The sequence below is a fragment of the Meriones unguiculatus genome, chromosome 3 (genome assembly GCF_030254825.1).
Source record: "Meriones unguiculatus strain TT.TT164.6M chromosome 3, Bangor_MerUng_6.1, whole genome shotgun sequence".
Classification (NCBI taxonomy): domain Eukaryota; kingdom Metazoa; phylum Chordata; class Mammalia; order Rodentia; family Muridae; genus Meriones; species Meriones unguiculatus.
Window position 1 is genome coordinate 27,870,008 of NC_083351.1, and position 18,303 is coordinate 27,888,310.

Consider the following 18,303-nt stretch of genomic DNA (forward strand, 5'->3'; position numbering starts at 1 on the left):
CTGCCCAGACAGGTTAAATCACTGTCACCAGAGCCTGAGCATTTAGTTGTTTCAAGGAATGAGTGAGGTTGAATTACCTCCCCCTCCCCCCAGTTTTTCAGCATACTTTTGTTTTGTTGTTGTAATTTGCTTGCTTTCATGTGCATAGGCGTTTTGCTTGCTTGAATGTCTGCACCATAAGCAGCAGTGCTGAGGATGCCAGAAGAAAGTCCCCAAGCCTCTGGAACAGGATTTACAGGTGGTTATTAGGTGCCAGGCTGGGAACCGAACCTGGATCCTCTGCAAAAACCATAAGCACTCTTAGCTGTTGAGCCATCTCTTCAGCAACCCCGTCCGTCCCCTGGTTTGTTTGTTTGTTTGTTTGTTTGTTTGGGACAGTCTCATATTGCTGAGGCTAGCCTTGAGCTCTTGATCCTCTCTCTTCACTTTCTGGGTACTGAGATTAGACATGAGCCACCATGCTCAGCAGCATCGAGTTCTTTCACCTTAAAACATTTTTATTACATTTTTATTTATTTTTACATATGCACGTGTGCATGTGTGAGAAGCCGTTACTGCATCATACCATTTTACAGATGAAAAATCACTAAGTTCAAGGACAAGGAAGTTGAAAGGAAACAATTTCTCATTAGCAAGCTAGCTCGTCTTCCAGGTTGGCTCACAGCTTGCTGCTGTAACTCCCTGGGTGAGCCTCCGGATCTCTGCAAGGGAGTCCCCTGGTCTTCCTCCATAAGGGCTTCCTTCCAGCCCCAGCCCACCCCTCTGCAACCTGCCTAGCCCACCCCACTCTGCAGCCCTCAGCTTTCCCCAGAGATTGTCCCATGGCCGTCTTATCTAGGCACAGGATATGCTGCCCTCTGAGTGACCACGTGTTTGATGCCTTTGGCTCTGCCAGGCCTGGCTGGCACAGAGTAGCTCTCCGTGAATGCTGGATCTGTTGGGAGCTGGATGCATTAAGGAGCCAGGCCAAGAGCAAAGAACAAACCCACTGGCAGACTCAGCTGTCAGCATGCACTCCAGGGCCAACACGCTTGCGTCTCCTCTGGCCAGGACCTTCTGACCATTGTGCCAGAACCCCCAGTCCTTTGGCCCTGGCCCTCCTGTCTCCTCTCAAAGTCAGCCAGTGGAAGTGGGGGGTGGAATTCACCCCCAGAAGGTTCTGTGCCAGCCACAGCAGGGAACCAGAAGCCTTCTCACCTCCTTGATCGATTCAGCAAAAGTTCATAGGACAGTGATGATAAGCAGACACTGTGCTCAGTGCTGGGTACTGATCGGAGCACGGGCCAGGTGTGTGCCCCTGGCCTCATTGAGCTAATGTTCCGGGAACATGCCTAACCATGTAAACATACAAACAGGTTGTATGTCAGAGTCTCCAGGAAGGGGCTTTTGAGATGAAGGTGCTCCAGGAGGAGGTGACATGGAAGACAAGGCTGGAGGAGCTGAAGTAGGCCATGCAAGGGACAGGAGGAGCATTCTGGGAACCTCGTATGAGAGGCTCTAAGAAGAGAATGCTGGGCATAAGACAACAGGCCAGTGCAGCATAAACACGCAGCAGGTTTGGGGGTAGCAGGGACTAGGCTAGGAGTCAGGTTAGGGTTTCAAAAAGATCAGGCTTTGCTCTGATCTTTACCGTTGGAATAATTCGGTGTTGGGGGGGGTATGGCAGTTTCAGGCTGGGTTAATACGTGCCCTGCACGTGCCTCATTCTCCCCGTGGCTGTTGAGAACTGATGCCACAGTCAGAGCAAAGCAAGGCAGCTGGGGCAACAATCTAGGGGAGAGGCCCAGACGTGGGCATGGGTTCAGAGTCTCCAGAAATACTCAGGAAGTAGAATTTGGTGGAAGTTTCAGAACTAAATGTCTTTATTGCTGGTCTGCAACACCTTGCAGTGGGATGAGAGTGTTGGGGGCCACCAGAAAAGTTGCAAACAGGGGACCAGAATTCTCAGCTGGGTGTGGGTGCCACCTGCCCAGTCTCCTGGGAGAACAAACCCAAAACCAGTCAGGATGGATGCCCAAAGGGTCCAGCCGCTTCTGCCACATTTCTGTGGTGTCAAGACTGCTCTGCGGTTCAAGTACCTGCAACATGGAAATGTGTTTCCCATGGCAAGGCTGTGAGTGGACACTGAATCTCTGGCTAGGAGCTTGCCAAACTGCAGGCCTGCTGTTGGAGGCTAATACCCAGGGCCTTCTACCACCTCCTCTCCCCACTCGCAGGAGCTGGCAGGATGTTCCAGTGTCCCTGTATCTGTCTCTCTCAGTGGGCCCGTAACCCACGGGGACACCCTCAGATGGGTCCAATGTGACAGCCATATCAAAGAACTTGCTTTCGACAGGCGTGGTGGCACACATCTTTAATCCCAGCACTCAGGGAGGCAGAGGCAGACTGAGTACTGTGAGTTCGAGGCCAGCCTGGTCTACAAAGCGAGTCCAGGATAGCGAGGGCTACACAGAGAAGCCCTGTCTCAAAAAAGAAAAAAAGACCTTGCTTTCATTAGGGAGTGAAGGGACTCTTTATCTCCTCTTGACCTACTCAGAAGCGCTTGCTGGGTCACTCAGGTGACCTTTGCCTCTGTTCCACTATTCTGAAATGACCCTTTCACTCCACAGCTTTTGCAAACTTTAATTTTGTGCCCACAGGCTCCTTATTACAGCTATGGGGACCGTGGTTCTATCAAAGGCTGGGGCTGGGGTCCAGGGTGACCTTGAAAGCATTTCACGATCAGCACGGCCCAAGCATCAGTGACTAACCAGTTCCAAGTCCCCACAGTCTCGGCTTTGCCAGGGATTAACCAGTGTGCTTCCAGTGGGCACGTTGGGTGGTCCTCGGGGGCACTGTGGGGAGCAGGTGGCCACCAACGAGGACAGTAAGGTTTCCACACTTTGTCCAGTGCTAGGGCAACCTTAAGTGTTGGTTCGGCCTCTGCTGTTCCACTGGCCATGTATTCCCATCAGAGGCGAGTGGCCTGAGGCGGAGCTGCCCTCTGAGCAGAGCCAGCTGTGTGAAATCTGGGTGAGCAGGCTCTCAGGCCCTGGACCCACTGCATGACCTTGAAGAGCCCAGCCGCCTCTGATTGTTCTTCCCCCCCCCTCCAAGTTATTTTTATCCAGCCTGACAGCCCTTGGCTGTGGCAGCAGTCTGGGCTCTGGGAGCCGGATGCGAACCAGGCAGCTCAGATGTCTGGTGCCGAATCCCAAGAGGATGCCTCTTGTGGGTGCCACCATCGGGGGCCACAGGTCCCACTGAGAGCCCTGTGGGAAGGGCCATAGTCCTGGAGCATGGTGCCCAAGAGACAGGGAGCTGGGCTCTCCCGCTGCCCTCGGCCCTGGCACTGTGGAAACCTGGTAGTAAGGATACCCTGTCACAGAGCTTTGCTGCTGTGGAGAATCATCCTGGCCTGGCTTGTTAAGCCAACAGGTGGTCATGTGGGCGTCTGAAGCTGGGACGGCCATAGCTGCAGGCCTTAGATGCACTGGAGAACAGATCTGTCCTGTGTTTTCGCTGTTACGGGGTCCACGACAGAGACATCTCAGTAGCCTCTGCTTCATTTCTGTCTTCAGGAAGTGGAGCAGACAGCACATTTCATCCCGTTGGCCTGGGATGGCCGAATCCCACCAGTCCCCCTGACTGGGAGTCTCACCTCCTCGTGGGAACAGCCTGCCTCTGGCTAGGGAATCCTTAAAGTTAAAGCTCCAACCCCAGACCCAAGGTACATGTGTGTACTGGGTTCACAATGTCTAGGGGGGCACAAGGTACCATCTAACTCATCTGTGCCAGTGGGGAATGAGACTAAGGCTTTGAGCTCTGCAGGGGAACCGGGTGGGCGGTAGGGTTGGCGGTGAGGCCGGATGGGTGAGGAGGGGTGCCTTTGCATAGAAGCCATTCTAGAAGACAAATTGGAAAAGGCGGCACCGTTTTTTAGAGATCCTTCCTCATTCCTAAGGGATGATCTGGGGAGTCAGCTCAGAAAGCCCCAATTTCAGTGATTTCGGACACCCAGGAGTGGTAGAGCACTGCCCCCACTGACCTCCCAGTTGGCCCCAGAGGAGATGGACTGGAGACGGAAGCGGACACACTGTCGGCAAGTTTCCCAGCTCCAGGAGCTGCCGGGGAGGAACATGGCAGGATGGGGACCACGTGGTTGCTCCTGGCAGCCCTGACAGCGAGGGCTGTGGCCGGAGGGGCGGCTGGCCTCTCAGGAGGATGTGCCCTCTGGGCAGGAGCTGCCCCTCGGCTGGGCATCAGATTCCGCCGGGCTGGCAGGACGGTGCCAGCAGCTCTGTGCACTGGGGCCGACCTGAGGGCTGAGATGGGGTAAGTGGGAGAGGAGACGTTGGGGAGGACAGGGCCCGGCACTCTTCCCAGAATGGCAAGCTGGCTGCTCAGGGAAGGCAGCCCTGGACAGCTATGAAGGAAGGACCAGGGCCACACAGGGAAGGCCAGGGCACCAGTGGGTGTCGGGGAGGGCTCCATTTCAGCTGCGTAGCTGTTGAGGTGGGAGAGAAGGCGAGTCCGGACAGGGTCGGCATGGCTGCTGGGTCCTTCCAGGACCCCCAGGTATCTGATGACCTCAGTGAGGCATTCCCGAAAACCAATGCTCCGGAAGTCAACAGCCAGGGCTCGGGCATCAAAGAACCCTGTAAAGTAAAGGACCATGAGGGCATGCCAGAGGGAGGAGCACAGAGCCTGAGGGGCAATACCCCATGTGACCTGTCCCACCTGCATAACCTACAATGACCCAGTGACTTTGGACTTGTCCCCTCTGAGCCCCAGCCTCCCATTATAAAACATTGGAAACCACACTGCATCCCAAAATGTATCTTCTTCACACTTGATGATTAATGCGAAGAAAACGTTGCGGCCAACATTTCACTAAGCACACTCTGAGAACACAGAAGACATAGGCTAGCCCGGCCTACTGAAAGGAGGGGAGGAGAGGGGATGACAGCAGCCATCAGAGTAGGCCGCCACTTGGAGAAGGCACAGTTATGTAGTGGGTGAGTCCCTAGAAGCCACCAGAGCTTGGTTCGAATCCCAGATCCGCCACTTAACCCGGCCACCTGACCATAGGTGAGCATCCCAAAAGCTAGGCTTCCTCAGCCTGAAAATCGGGGAGGAATAGAGCCTGCCCCGGTGAGGGGAGAGGGTGGCCCTCGGACACGCTCCGCAGATGGAAAGTGAGCTATTACGCACGCCATTGGCCCAGCAGCTGCCAATGAGCTCGGGGCTCATCCTCCAGCTCAGAGGACAGTTTGGACTGTGCTGGCCCCATGCAGCTGCCATCAGGCAAGGACTCTCTCTTGGCCTGATGTCACTGATGGGCTGGCGGGGTGGACTGTCCACACAGGCACCTTTGTCTCTACTGCCCCTACATATCTGCCCCTCTCTCAACCACATTCTGGGCAGAGAACTGGCTCCTGACCGTGGCAGCACACATCTCGTCCCTGGTTTGTGGCTGGGGCCCTTCTGAGGGACAGGGCAGCACAGTAGGAGGCTGTCGAGTCCGGGCAGTTTGGGGTGAGATTGGCTCTGCTACGTGGTGATGCACCTGCCCCCTCACCTCTCCGTGTTTGCCATGCTCTTTCATTTTAAACACTTATTTCTTTATATACTTCAAGGCCCCGTCAGACATAGCCCAGGCTGAGCTTCAACTCGCTACGCGGTTTAACTTTGAACTTCTGATCCTCCTGTCTCCACACTCCAAATACTGGCATCGCAGGCCTGTGCCACCAAGCGCTGTTTCCACGGTGCTGGGGATGGAACCCAGGGCTTTGTGGATAGTAGGCAAGCAAGCACACTACCAGCTGAGCTGCATCCTCGGCCCCTTTTAATTAATCAATTAGTCAAGTTTTAGATAATTATTCGTGTAGTCCAGCTGGACTGGAATGAGCCTGAACTCCTGATCCTCCTGTCTCCACTCCCAGAGAGCTGTGAGCTCATGTGCACGTCACCACGTGTCCTTGTCTTCAGACAAGGTCTGCTGAGTTCTTATTACACGATTCACTGAGGTACCTAATTTAATCTTTATAAACACTCTTCTACCATCCCCACTTCATAGCTGAAGAGACTCGGGAGCAGGGAGGACAGACCGGTTGTCTTAAGTCACGGAGTTAAGAAGCAGCAGAACCAGGATTCAGATTAAAAGCCTGACCTCTCCATTAGCCTGAGCCAGAGTGGGGGGGACAGCCCACTCCCTCATCCCCCTCCTTCCTGGTTCTTGTGAGAATGAGGAGAGATAAGTGAACGCATCTTAGATCCTGCCCACATGCTAATCACCACTTTGCTTTTAATAGGATAACCATGGGTATAATTCAAAGCATCTCCCCACTGGGTGCCACTGGAAGGAATGTGTTCCTCCGACAGGCTTTTCAAAAGGAGCTTCCCGCATTAGAGTTACTGGGTGGGTCTGCTAAACTTGCAAATTCCTACAATCCAATCCAGGCTGACTCTTTCCCTGAAATGCTGCCCCCCCCTCCCCGCCCCCGGGTGCCAGCACTGTTCTCTTCCAGAGTTGAAAACTGCTCTTGGGATTTACTTTGTAGCTAAGGTATGTGGAGTGTTAAGGCTTCCTAATCCGGAAACCACCTAGAGGGCTTGAGACGATACATCCATTCACCTGGAGGTCTCTCAAAAGACATAGCTGCCCCACGATTCTAACGGAAGGCACTAGCTTAAAATGACAAACTGACTTGTCCCTTCCTATAACCTGCCACCTGCTGTGAGCCTGCCCTCCAGCACTGCCAAGGATACAGCAGCAGTACAGAAGCTCAGGCAGATGGGTACAAGATGCCTGTGGCTGAAAATCTCAGGCAGGTTCCTCCTTGGGTTCAGGTTACCTGAGGATTGGGTTCTAGTGAGAATTTGCTTATCCAAGCTGCCTGTGAGCCAAGTTTGGTGGGTGAGACTTCTGGAAGCCTGTTAAACAGAGCAATCCTCTAAGACTGGGAGGAGCTGAGCTGAGGAAAGTGTTAGGACAAAGGGAGCCATAGGAAGTACTGATGGAGACGGTGAAAGAAGAACGCCAGTCGGATGGAGTGGCTCGTGCCTGCAAACGTCAGAGGCTGACACAGGATGATTTATGACGTGAGTTGAGCTTGGGCTATAGAGCAAGAGACCCTCTCCCCCAAACAAACAACAGGTGACTTCAGTCTTTCTACAGACGGAGAGCCAGAAGGGCAATGAGCAACCTACTTGGTTCACCAGTCTGAGCTCACCCTTCGATCCCCAGGGCCCAGTGCTGAAGTACTTGCAGTGTAACTCTCAAGAGAGCAGAACACTGGTACCTGTGCCACCGGAGGCATGGAGCATCTTCAGGTGATCCACCGTCATCTGCAGGACCTCCGCCTTCTCCAGCTTGGAGGAGCCCTGCGGGGAGAAAAGGCAGAGGCTGCAACCTGCCATCCGCTGCCCTCCCACCCCGGTCAGCATCCACCACGTCCATTTCCCCCCTCTCCTCCCAGGCCCTGGCCACCTGGGCTGCTGCTTTGTCTTAGCACTCCAGGTCTGAAAGCTGCTGGTTTCACATCTCAGTTCACCTGCCTACCGCACTGCTGGGCTGCCATCGGGAACCCCTCCCCAGCCTGACGGCCTTGATCCTTCTCTAGCCTCCTTTCACCTTGCCTCTTGGCAGCCTGTCTCCTAAAAGGCTCCCAGCGAACGTTGGCCGTCCCCTCTCCTCATTCTCTTTGTTCTTCCTGGAAACTCTCATCTGCCTCCACGGCCTCATCCACCATCACCAAACTCCACCTGTCCCATAGACTTACACTCCGGGGAACCCAACTCCAACTTCAGTGTCCCCAAACACGTCACCTAAGCCCCAGGGACATGCCCTTCCTCTGTTCTCTCTTGGGAAATGTTTCCTAAGCCTGCAGGGAACCTTGGCTCCCAGGAGCAGGGTCCAAGTGTCCACGCCAGTCCCTTAAATATAGACACCAAGTCTAGTGCACGGCTGGTTCTCAGAAGGTTTCAATGAGCATCGGTGGAATGGCTGGCTTGTGCTTATTGGCCCAAGGGAAGACGTAGAACACGGCACCTGAGCCGTGAACGTGAGGCAGGGATCTTGGAGGCAGTCTGAGTCAACCGTTCGTCTCTCAACTGCAGCCCCCCCCCCCCCACTGCCCATCCTCAATGGCAGGGGCTCACTCTCTGAGTGGCCTGTTTTCCTCTCCAAGAGCTCTGGAAACGTCAGGGGACACGTGATGCAGCCCTGTGCTCTGCTTCTGCTCAGACATTTACCGCCTGCGATCTGTGTAACGTAGCAGGTCGACATTACATGACATCTCTGTCCTTCACTTTCCTCGTGAATAATCCCTGCCCCTCAGGATCACTGGCAGGATTTAATCCAAAGGAACACAGGTCAGGTAGAAAGCCGCCGTACCTGAGACATCTCGCCAAGTATAACTGTCCATTCCTCTTGTCCCCCGGCCAGTGACAACTGTACATACTTATGTATGTGTGTGTACGTGTGTGGCATATATATACCTCATATATGTGCATGTGGGGGGTGATGTCATTTCTCTCCTTCCATGTGGGACACTGACTGAGCTCAAGTTATCACTGTTCCCGCTCCTAGAATCTGCCTGTCTCTGCCTCCCAATGCTGGTCTTACAGGTGCCCACGGCCATGTCCGGCTTTTACATGGCTGCTGTGGATTTGAACTCAGACCTTCAACAAGTGCCATCTTCCCACACCCCGGTGGCAGCTATTTATAAACGATCACAGCTGCACAGGCAGTAGGAGATGCCGTGAGGACCACACCCTGCCTTTTACCCACTTGGTGAAAGTTCTTCTGACACAACCAGCAACGTCACACACCTGTTTCTCAAAGGCAGTGGGGACCAGTCGTCGCAATTCAGAAAGGCTGCTGTTGATGCGGTCTCGGCGACGTTTCTCTATGATCTGAAAACAAAACAAAACAGGAAGTTCCCTGCAGGGGGCTGGAGAGATGGCTCAGCAGTTAAGAGTACTGGCCGCTCTTCCAGTGGACCTACGTTCAATTTCCAGCACCCACATGGCAGCTCACAAACTGTCTGCAACTCTAGTTCCAGGGCATCTGACACCCTCACACAGACATCCAGGCAAAACACCAATGCACATAAAAAAAAAATGTTCCCTGTGGGCATTTCATCACACTTTCTAGTGTGCCCTGATGGACACTGACTCATATTATTTTCCCTCAAGATATTTTTTTTTCTAGGCAGTAAATTTATTCTTTATTTATGGAGGACAAGAATGAGAGTTCAGAGTGACAGTAATTTGATTAATGTCACACGGTAAAAGCTTAGACCTGGGACTAGCACTCAGGCCTCTTGTCCTGATCTGTAAGGACTATATTCACCCCTGGGAAAGCGGGACTGCCCATCAGGATGGGGACGCCCATCCTGGGCACTGGTGTAGACCTGGGTACTCTGCTGGCCCAGTTACTGGACCCTGAGGCCACCTGAAGAATTCTGGTCTCGCTTTCTTCAGCCACAGGGGCCTTCATTCCCACGATCTCTGTCTCCCCCACAATTCTGGCAACGGAATCCTCATAGCCCGGTGGAAATTATAAGCCGTCACTTCTTAGAGACAGAATGGGAAGGTGACAAAAATAAATAAATAAATAAAACAGTTTGCCTAAGTCTTCTGGTGAGTGGCTGGCTGGCTCTGACTGGATCCCATTACCTCTGGACCCCTAGGAAATGGTGGGGCAGGATGAGATGGAAAGCAGCCAGGAGGGAGCTGCCCCCTACACACCTCCCTGCTCTAATGCAAGGGTTAGGTTCAGAAAAACAGAGTAGAGGGGAACTACAGCAACAGTTTTAATGGCCTCTTGTCAGGTGCCGCTCAGAGCTTATGGGAACAGTCTTCAGAGCAGCCCTTTGGTGCCAGGGCATGTAGCTCAGTTGGTAATGTGCTTGTCTTTAGCATGCATGAGGCCAGACCTCAGTCCTCAGTACTGCAAACACCAGGTATGGTGTACATGCCTGTAATCCCAGCACTTGGGAAGCAGAGACAGCAGGATTAGGAGTTCAGGGACATCCTCAGCTACATAGTGAATTTGGAAAACAAACCACTAAATTAGTCTCTCTCTCTCTCTCTCTTTTCTTGTTTATGTTTTTGTTTGTTTGTTTGTTGTTGTTTTTTTTAATTTTTTTTTATTTCTTTATTTTACGTATGAGTGCTCTATTTTGCATATACATCTGCATGACAGAAGAGGGCACCGAATCTCATTATAGATGGTTGTGAGCCACCATGTGGTTGCTGGGAATTGAACTCAGGACCTCTGGAAGAGCAGACAGTGCTCTTAACCTCTGAGCCATCTCTCCAGCCCCTGTTTGTTTGTTTGTTTTGTTTTTTGAGACCCGGTTTCTCTGTGTAGCCTTGGCTGTCCTGGACTCACTTTGTAGACCAGGCTGGCCTCGAACTCACAGAGCTCTGCCTGCCTCTGCCTCTCAGAGTGCTAGGATTACAGGCGTCTTTTGAGGTGGGTGCTGCCTGTCACTCTGGGGAAGAAGCAAGGCATTGGAGGGGAGGTGGCATGCCCAGCCTCCAGGATTGCAATTGGCAGAGCTTGGGTTTGAACCTCTCCAGTTGCCTGGGATGCTGGGCTAGGCCTCCTGGGATTCGGTGCAAACCCACTCAGGCTCCCCTAAGGCTGTTGCTCACTCACCCCTCTGCGCTTCTTCCGGGCTTGCATCTGCGAGGGGCTGGGGGTGGTCAGCGGCCCGGCCATCTGGCTGCAGAGGAAGAGAAAGGCTATTTTCTTAGAGCTGAGGGATCATCTCCCTGGCCTAGGCTGACCTGGGAGGCCCAGCTGGCAGCAGGCCAGGGTGAGGGTGTATAGTGGGCGGGGCTCCTAGGTGGGCCACATTCTCCCAGGCCAGGAAGGGGCACAGGGCATGCATGAGAGGGGTCTCCTGCTCCCCCTTTCTCCCTGGAGACCCATTTATTTCTCCAGGGTCAAGTCCCCCGTGCTCTCCTAGCTTCCTGTTGGCCTCTGGTGGCCGTGGGTGGCTCGCCTCGCCCCTGCCCCTGTGGGCAGCAGGCCGTCGGGGGAACCACGAACCGAGATGCTCCCTCTCGGGTCCTGCAACCCGATCCCGGGGGCGGGCCGACTGAGGGCGCGGGCCAGCGGCGGCCGGCCCGAGCCGGGAGGGTTGAATTTCAGAGCTAGCCGCTGGGAAGGAGCGTGGAAAGCGCAGATGCCGCCGCTTCCCACGGGCCGGAGCGCCGCCGCCCGCCCTCCGCCCGGCCCGCAGCTGCCGCCTCCTCCCACGCGGCGCGGCCGGGGGCGAGGCGGAGGCGGCATCTGGGTCACAGGCTCCTCTCGCACGCTCGCTCGGGGACATTGCTCTGGCCTCCCAGAAGGCACGGGTCCCGGTATCCTCGCCCTCCCTCCCATGTCCGCGCCTTCCTCTGCAGCCCAGGCTGCGGCATGGATGTTTGCTCCAACCCCGATAGTTACAGGGTCTTCCTGCCCAGATTTTGACCAGAATGATTACCCTGACTGCCTTTCCCCGGGAGGGCTCTTCGCTCCAGCTGCCCGCTCAGAAGGCGGAGAGTGGTTCACTGGAGAGCATCTAGGAGCCAACCCTATGGGCAACCTTGGGCAATGTGCCTCCCCCGCCATTTTGGAATGCCAACAAACATCCCCACAGGAGCCCGTGAGCTTGCCCAACACTTGCTCCTTGTCTGCCTAGGTTCTCCATCCCAGCAAAGGCCACCCCCAGCTCCTGCTTCTCTGGCACTTTCTTTGATTCCTCCCTTGTCTTCACCCTACTTGGTCAAAACCTGCCTGTTCCATGTCTAGATAGTTTCATGTCTGGTTTCTTGATCGCCACGGTCCTCTATGTATCTCACCCTCAGGCTTACTCCCTTGGGTCCCTCTGCAGCCCCTTTTACTGCCACTGCCAACGGAGTGACCGTTTAAATGCAGACTTGGTCTCGTTCATCTTAAATCTCCTCTGCGGCTTCTCAATGATTTTAAGATCCATGGTTTGGACGGTCCAGCTGGTTCCTCTCACCTCTTGGATTCGATCGGCTCTTGCTCTGCATGCTCCAGTCTGTGAATGCACCAACTCTGCTACCTCTGCACATGAGTTCCGTGACCTAGCAGTCCCTGGTCCAGCCCATCCCCTCACCTCCTCACCATAAGCCTATCAACTTCAACCATCCTTCAGATCGCCACTCAAATGTCACCTCCTTTAGGATCTCCTCTTTAACCCCCCGGCCCCCTCCCTTTTTTTACAGTTACTAGTCTGTTAGATGTCCCCATTCGGTTTACTTTCTGAGACACTTGCTCCACGGCATTTATGCTGGCTTATTGTTTTATTCTTGCATGGTTTTTTGCTTAACGTCCATCTCTCCAACAGACGGGTCCACGAAGTTACGAAGCTCATGCTTTCACTCACTGTTGTAGCTCAGGTCCTCAACAAGCTTGGGACATGGCAGATCTCAAAGCAGGACTCCCACCCTTATCTTTAGTGTCACCGCTGAAATCTGCCTTCTGGGCCTCTGTGGAATGGGGACAATATGCAGCAGGGTCTTGGCCTATGTGACAATCTTTGTGGCATCTGAGATAAAGGGTTTCTCTGTGTAGCCTTGGCTGTCCTGGACTTGTTGACTAGACTGGCCCCAAACTCACAGAGATCCGCATGCCTCTGTCTCCCAGAGTGCTGGGATTACAGGCGTGTGCCACCGCGCTCTGCTGAGGTTGGGTCATTTTCATCCACACCTCACAGAGAGGTAGCTTCCGGAGAGAGCAGATAGCACCTGCCCTCAGGCTTGTTCTGGGTACATCTGGAAAAAGGTATCTCTCACCCCTCACATCTGGACAAACAGAGCTTCTAAGAGGCCTGGGAAAGCTCCTGGGAGGCAGGGCCCTATGAGCCAGGGCCTGAGATCTGTAGGGCAGCATGTTTACAAAGCTTCCCTGGTTGACTGGGGACAAGCTCTCAGAGCCAAGGTACATAAGAAACACAGCCTTTGTCTCCCTGGCAGGATAAAGCATCTCTCTGGGTATTGGGTTAGCCTTGCGCACGTCACTGCCTCTCAGTCTGATCCCTCCTCGGGGACCGTCTGTCAGAGGCTGACACAGCAACAGCCAGCTACAGGGCCAAGTGAACTGTTGCACCTTTCCCCAGTCTCCTGGTCAAATCCCCCGCAATCACATGATCTGCCCCTGCCTCAGAAGTTCCCAGGCAAATCTCACCTTACAGTTTGCTTGGCACCACCGCCAAGTATCTCTCTCCTCTGGGTTTTCCAAAAGTCCATTTTCCAGGAGAGGATGCTCCAAAGGGGCTTGCCCGTCCCACACAGCTGCTCAAGAGCAAAGCAGCTTGGGAACTTATCTTCTGGCTCTCAATTCAGCATTGTTTTCCTTCTTAAGTCTGACTTCCTGTCTGCCTGGTTAGTCCTCCAATCCCCTTATCCTGAAGGCTCCCAGCCAGAGCTCACCACAGCCTGGGATCTGGCCATGACAGTAGGAGGAGGGCTGGGAACCTCTCTCTCTGAGAGTCTAGGCAGATCTTCATCGACGCAGAAAGGAGATGATGATTGCCGGGATCCCCGTGGCTCTCCTGCAGCCCCTCGGTGGCATTCCAGGGCCGACTCTTCAGGTGGTGTAGCTTTCTAAGTGGTCTGCCCGCCAGCCCTGAACACCCCCGGTCCCAACTTTACCTGGGAACTCCCCTGTGTGGGACCCTTGGAAGTGACTCCACTCATTTTGTATCAAGCAAAGGCGGCATCCCACTACTCTAAAAGATGGACAGTCACACAGAACTAAGGCCTTAGGTTATAGGCAGTCGTGAGCTGCCACGGGGTGCTGAGAGTCAAGCCTGGAAGAGTCAGCCCATGCTCTTAACCACTGAGCCATCTCACCAGCACCACATCTAACTGGCTTTTAGTCCACTCCTCTTGCCAATGTATCCCAAACATGCATCATCCATGTCTCTCTTGTGGCCCATACTTTCTGTTCCAGACAACAGCACACATCCATTTGTCTCATACATTGCACAATAGACCTTAGGAAAAACAATCATTTTGGGGGGAGGGGTGTGGCAGATAGATACAGAGCTGAGAATCAAGCCCAGGAACGCAGTCTTTAGATTTCTCGCTTTCCCACTGAACCTTGCCACCTCATGAATTTGGCACCCTCCCCACAGTGTGACCACACTTATTAGAAGTTAACCTTGTGCCAAAGCAAGAAGGTATGTTCTCTATTTAGATAGAGCCTCGCCCCCAGAGGCAGATATTTGCACACTCATTTTGCAAAAGAAAGAAAACTTCAGTTCAGGAAAGAGCACTTGTTACTTCCATAAGGGAATGGTGGGAAGAGTCAAACTCAGTCTCTCTGACTGTGAAGACTACCGGGTGCCTTGAGTCTTAAAGGACCAGCGCGCAGGCCCAGACTCCTGGCCTGACATGTAGGAGCTGCTCATGAAATAGCTGAAGATGGGTAAGAGGGAGGCTAGGTTCTGTGTGGATCCATACTGTCTCAGGGGGCCAACTTCACACAAGAGCCCTGTGGGTGATTCCCACAGATGGGGCGGGATGCTGCTATCACCAGGCAGATGTCCTTGGTGACATCAGAACACCATGCCCCTTTGGTCTCACGGCTGTGAGCGTGAGGGCTTGTGTACTACCTCTGACCCCCACAGTCTGGCTGCCCCAGGCTTGTGGCCCCTGCCACTGTTTATCTGTCTTCCTTTGTACATGAAGCTCTTCTTCCCTGGGAGCTCCCTGAGGGCAGAAGCTGAGCAGGATACATCTGGGCTCTGGTGCCCGGCCCAGGGTCTAGGCCACAGCAGGCATCGTTCAGTGGTCTCTGAATCAAAGCATTTATGTCTGTTGAGGGGGAGGGCCCTTTGCAAAGGGCTACAAAGAGGCATCTATAAGTCAGTCTGCCAGATGTCCAGCTGCCTTCCCTCCTTGGAGGGGTCTGGTCTTCTAGAACAGTCTCTAACAATGGGGGGGGGGAGGACCTGCAGTGACCCTTTATACCTTAGCCCCACTGCTGCCACCATCGGGGAACCCTTCTCATCACCCCTGGCTGTGACTGGCCTTTCCCACTTGGGGCCCTCAAAGCCACATGCTGATTCTTTTTCCATCCTATCCAGAATCTTTGTATCCCTTGGCTGTAAACTCATGAAGGATGGAAGGCGGTGTGATTCACCTCAGCTCTCTGGCATCGACTTTTTTGTGTGTCTGTTTCTTTGTTTTTGAGATGGGGTTTCTCTGTGTAGCCTTGGCTGTCCTGGACTTGCTTTGTAGACTAGTCTGGCTTCCAACTCACAGAGATCCGCCTGCTTCTGCCTCCCTGAGTGCTGGGATTGCAGGCATGTGCCAACACGCCCGGCTCTGGCATCGACTTTGTACTTTGGTCCTTGAAGACCCGAAGACACTGAGTTTGAGATCCTGTTCTCCATCACCATGTGGTGCTAGGCCCCTCCCTTATGAGCAGGCACAGGCTTTGAGAATTAGTTCTCTAAACAGCAGTTTTTGCCAAGTAATTTTTAAAGGCTTTACATAAGGAACTGTATTGTACATTCCCACACCAAAGATGCAAGATTTGAGAGAGAGTTATCTATTGCCATTAGCCTCATTGCCATTTTTTTTTTTTGACAAAGAGTTACACGATGTCAAAAACTAGCCCTAGCTGCTCATAGAGATCTGCCTGCCTATGCCCCTTAAGTGCTAGGATTAAAGACATGTGTCCCCAAGCCTGGCTATAGCCTCTTTAAAAAGAAAAATAACTTAGCTGTGCGGTGGTGGCACACACCTTTAATCCCAGCACTTGGGAGGCAGAGGTGAGTGGATCTCTAAGTTCGAGGTCAGCCTGGTCTACAAAGCAAGATACAGGACAGCCAGGGCTACACAGAGAAACCCTTTGAAAAACAAAAACAAACAAACAAACAAAACTATTATTCTATGTGTGTGTGTATGTGCCAGGGCGTGCGCATGGTGGTCAGAGACAAGGTTAGAAGACCAAGAGAGATGAGCTACTTCAGTAGCCCTTTCTTTTCTTTCTACTCTCATCCTTTTTCCTGTGGGGAGACCAAAGGCTCAAAACTGCATGGTGATAGGGTACTTGGCTAGCATGCAGCAGGCTCTAGATCCAATCCCCAGCACGGAATAAAGGGAAAGGAGGAGGAAAGGAAAGAAGAAAGGGAAGGAAAGGAAAAGCTATAGAGTGAGTTGGTGGCAGATGTAGGCTTGCTGGGTGAGAAGGGCCCGAGGACTCTTTCAGAGTGTGGGCCTGGCACTGCGCCTTGGCTGTGAGCTGCTGCTAAGCCCGTGACCATTCTTCCGCTTGACTGTTACCGACACTATGAAGCTGCCTCTATTATTTATACCCATTTTACAGGTCAGAAAACCGAAGCTGATGGAGTCACAGGGCTGAGAAGTAGCAAGAACTGTGCAAGTTCAGTTTGTCCCACAGGTTAGAAGTTAGCACAACCCTGGCCACTTGAGTGGTTTGGTTGAAAGGGCACTGAGGATTGGAGTCCAGGCTCTTGCAAGTTGGCTATTATTTTCCTCAGTACCTTAACCCAAATTCCAGCGTTCAGCGTGCTCAAAGGGAAAAAGACACCGCCGGTCCTTTCGTGTGCTGTGTGAAAACTGCTCCTAAAGAAGGGTAAAATCTGGGAACCGCAGGTGTCTTCCTAGTAGACAGATTATGGGCAATGGAACGAGGTACCTAAGGTCTGCAGGGAAACTTCCTAGGGGCCTCCCTGGGGGTAGCCAAATGGTATAATATCCCCTAGCTGAACTGTCCTTCCACCCCAGCGTCCTGAACCCTCACTGGTTCAGGGTACCCAGGAATCTGCCACACTGATGCTATGGACACACTGGAGACGCTGCACACGCCCCCGCACCCTGGCTGACACCTGCGGGCTGCGGTGCACACGCCTAAGTGTGCTGGACTCTCTATCACCCCGCGACGGCCTCAGCCCCACCCTGTTTTACCTGAGATCGTTCTCCCGACCCACGTCGATGGGTCCATCAGACTCTCCGTCGGAGCCACTGGGCGCCCTGGGCCGCTTCATGGCGAGAGCTGGCTGCGGGGTCTCAGCCCTGCGGACCGTGGAGTTGGTCTTTGGGCCCCGCCTCGGCCCCGCCCCGGACCGTGAGCCGACGCCGCCCTTTCCCAGGGCCCTTCTCTGCACCGCAGCCTGGAGCGCCCCGGCGCCCCCTCGCCCCCGCGGTGACGCGCCACCGAACCGTGGGAAGGCCCCGGGCGGTCACCGCCCCCATCGGCCGCTGGGAGGTCCGGCTCCGCTCCACCGGCGCTGCCTGGGCTGGCGCGCTGGGTGGCCTTGGGCAGGTGCCCTGGGAGGCCCCACGGGGAAGCCCAGACTTCGGATCTGTCCCTAGACTTCGCTCTGTGGCACCTCAGCTTTTTTTTGTAAGGGACAGACAGACCTGCATCTTCCTGCTCCAGGCGATCCAGGGCGGATAAAGAAGGTTGGAGAGGTTACTGGGAGTGCCAGTGACCTCTTGGACAGCAATTCCTCAGCCATTCCTTCCACAGAGGACCAAAGTAGGGGCACAGATGTTCAGAACTTCAAAGGCCTGTGGTGAACCCCCAAAGGGATGGCTGCTGCCGACCAGCTGAAAAGGCTGGACTCAGGCAAAGGCCGTTTTGAGAGGAGGCTCTGAGACAGGGTCTCATAGAGCTCAAACTGGCGTTGAACTTGCTGTGTAGCAGAGGATGATCTTGAACTACCACCTCCACATCCCACGTGCTGGCATTACAGTGGTCAAGATCTTTGAGGGACTGAGTTGTAGGAGGGAGCACAGAAAGAGAGAAGGTAGCCAGGGGGCGGTGGTTGGTGGGGCGTCTCTGGGAGTCGGTTCCCAGTTCACTTAATGACAGAGCTCTCCTGGCAGGGTCAGGGAGAAGCAGAGGGAGGCAGCCTTCGGCTTCTCTTTCTGGGGGAGCCTGTCTGACAACAGAAAAAAACTATTTAGGCAGCGAAGAGTTCCTGTTCTTGTCCTTGTCCCTAGAGACTCGGCTGCCGTCCTCCTAGGTCACAGTCTTAGAGAAGACCCCAGGGTGCAGAGGGAACCTGAAGGCAAATCCCGCCCAGGGGAATTTCTTGCTGGACAGGATGGAGATGGTAGAGGTTGGTGTGAGGGGCAGGGCATCAGAGAAGTCCTTTCCCTTTGTCCTGCTCACTGGGATAGGCACAGAAGAGAGCAAAGTGGGGCTGCTCAGCTGAAGCTGTCTGCACTTTGCCTTCTGCTTGCAGACACCTGCTGGTGGGAAAGAACAGGCTTCTTGACGCACACACACATGCACACGCGTGTGCACTCGCACGC

General features: G+C 53.9%; 1 protein-coding gene across 2 annotated transcripts; it reads right to left on the reverse strand.

Annotated features, from left to right (window-relative positions):
- Nucleotides 1-1,833: 1,833 nt before the first annotated feature.
- Heyl (hes related family bHLH transcription factor with YRPW motif like) lies at nucleotides 1,834-17,175 on the reverse strand. 2 transcript variants are annotated; one of them, XM_021639436.2, is made up of 6 exons: nucleotides 16,948-17,175; nucleotides 10,652-10,718; nucleotides 8,815-8,898; nucleotides 7,284-7,365; nucleotides 4,028-4,637; nucleotides 1,834-3,554 (listed from the first exon to the last, which is right to left on the reverse strand). In XM_021639436.2, exons 1-6 carry the CDS (start codon nucleotides 17,025-17,027, stop codon nucleotides 3,545-3,547), a joined length of 933 nt encoding a protein of 310 aa, XP_021495111.1. In that variant the 5' UTR covers nucleotides 17,028-17,175; the 3' UTR covers nucleotides 1,834-3,544. The 2 variants fall into 2 exon arrangements, with proteins under 2 accessions (XP_021495111.1, XP_021495110.1); XM_021639435.2 differs by having other exon boundaries at nucleotides 1,834-4,637; nucleotides 16,948-17,174.
- Between the last annotated feature and the right edge of the window lie 1,128 nt (nucleotides 17,176-18,303).

Excerpts from the sequence above, each read along its gene's own strand:
- Heyl (XM_021639435.2), bottom strand. The coding sequence starts at position 17,027 with ATGAAGCGGCCCAGGGCGCCCAGTGGCTCCGACGGAGAGTCTGATGGA. Across the intron at positions 8,899-10,651 it reads CCCGGAAGAAGCGCAGAGGG|ATCATAGAGAAACGTCGCCG; the intron begins GTGAGTGAGCAA and ends TTTTGTTTTCAG. Across the intron at positions 4,638-7,283 it reads CCATGCCTCCGGTGGCACAG|GGTTCTTTGATGCCCGAGCC; the intron begins GTACCAGTGTTC and ends TTTACTTTACAG.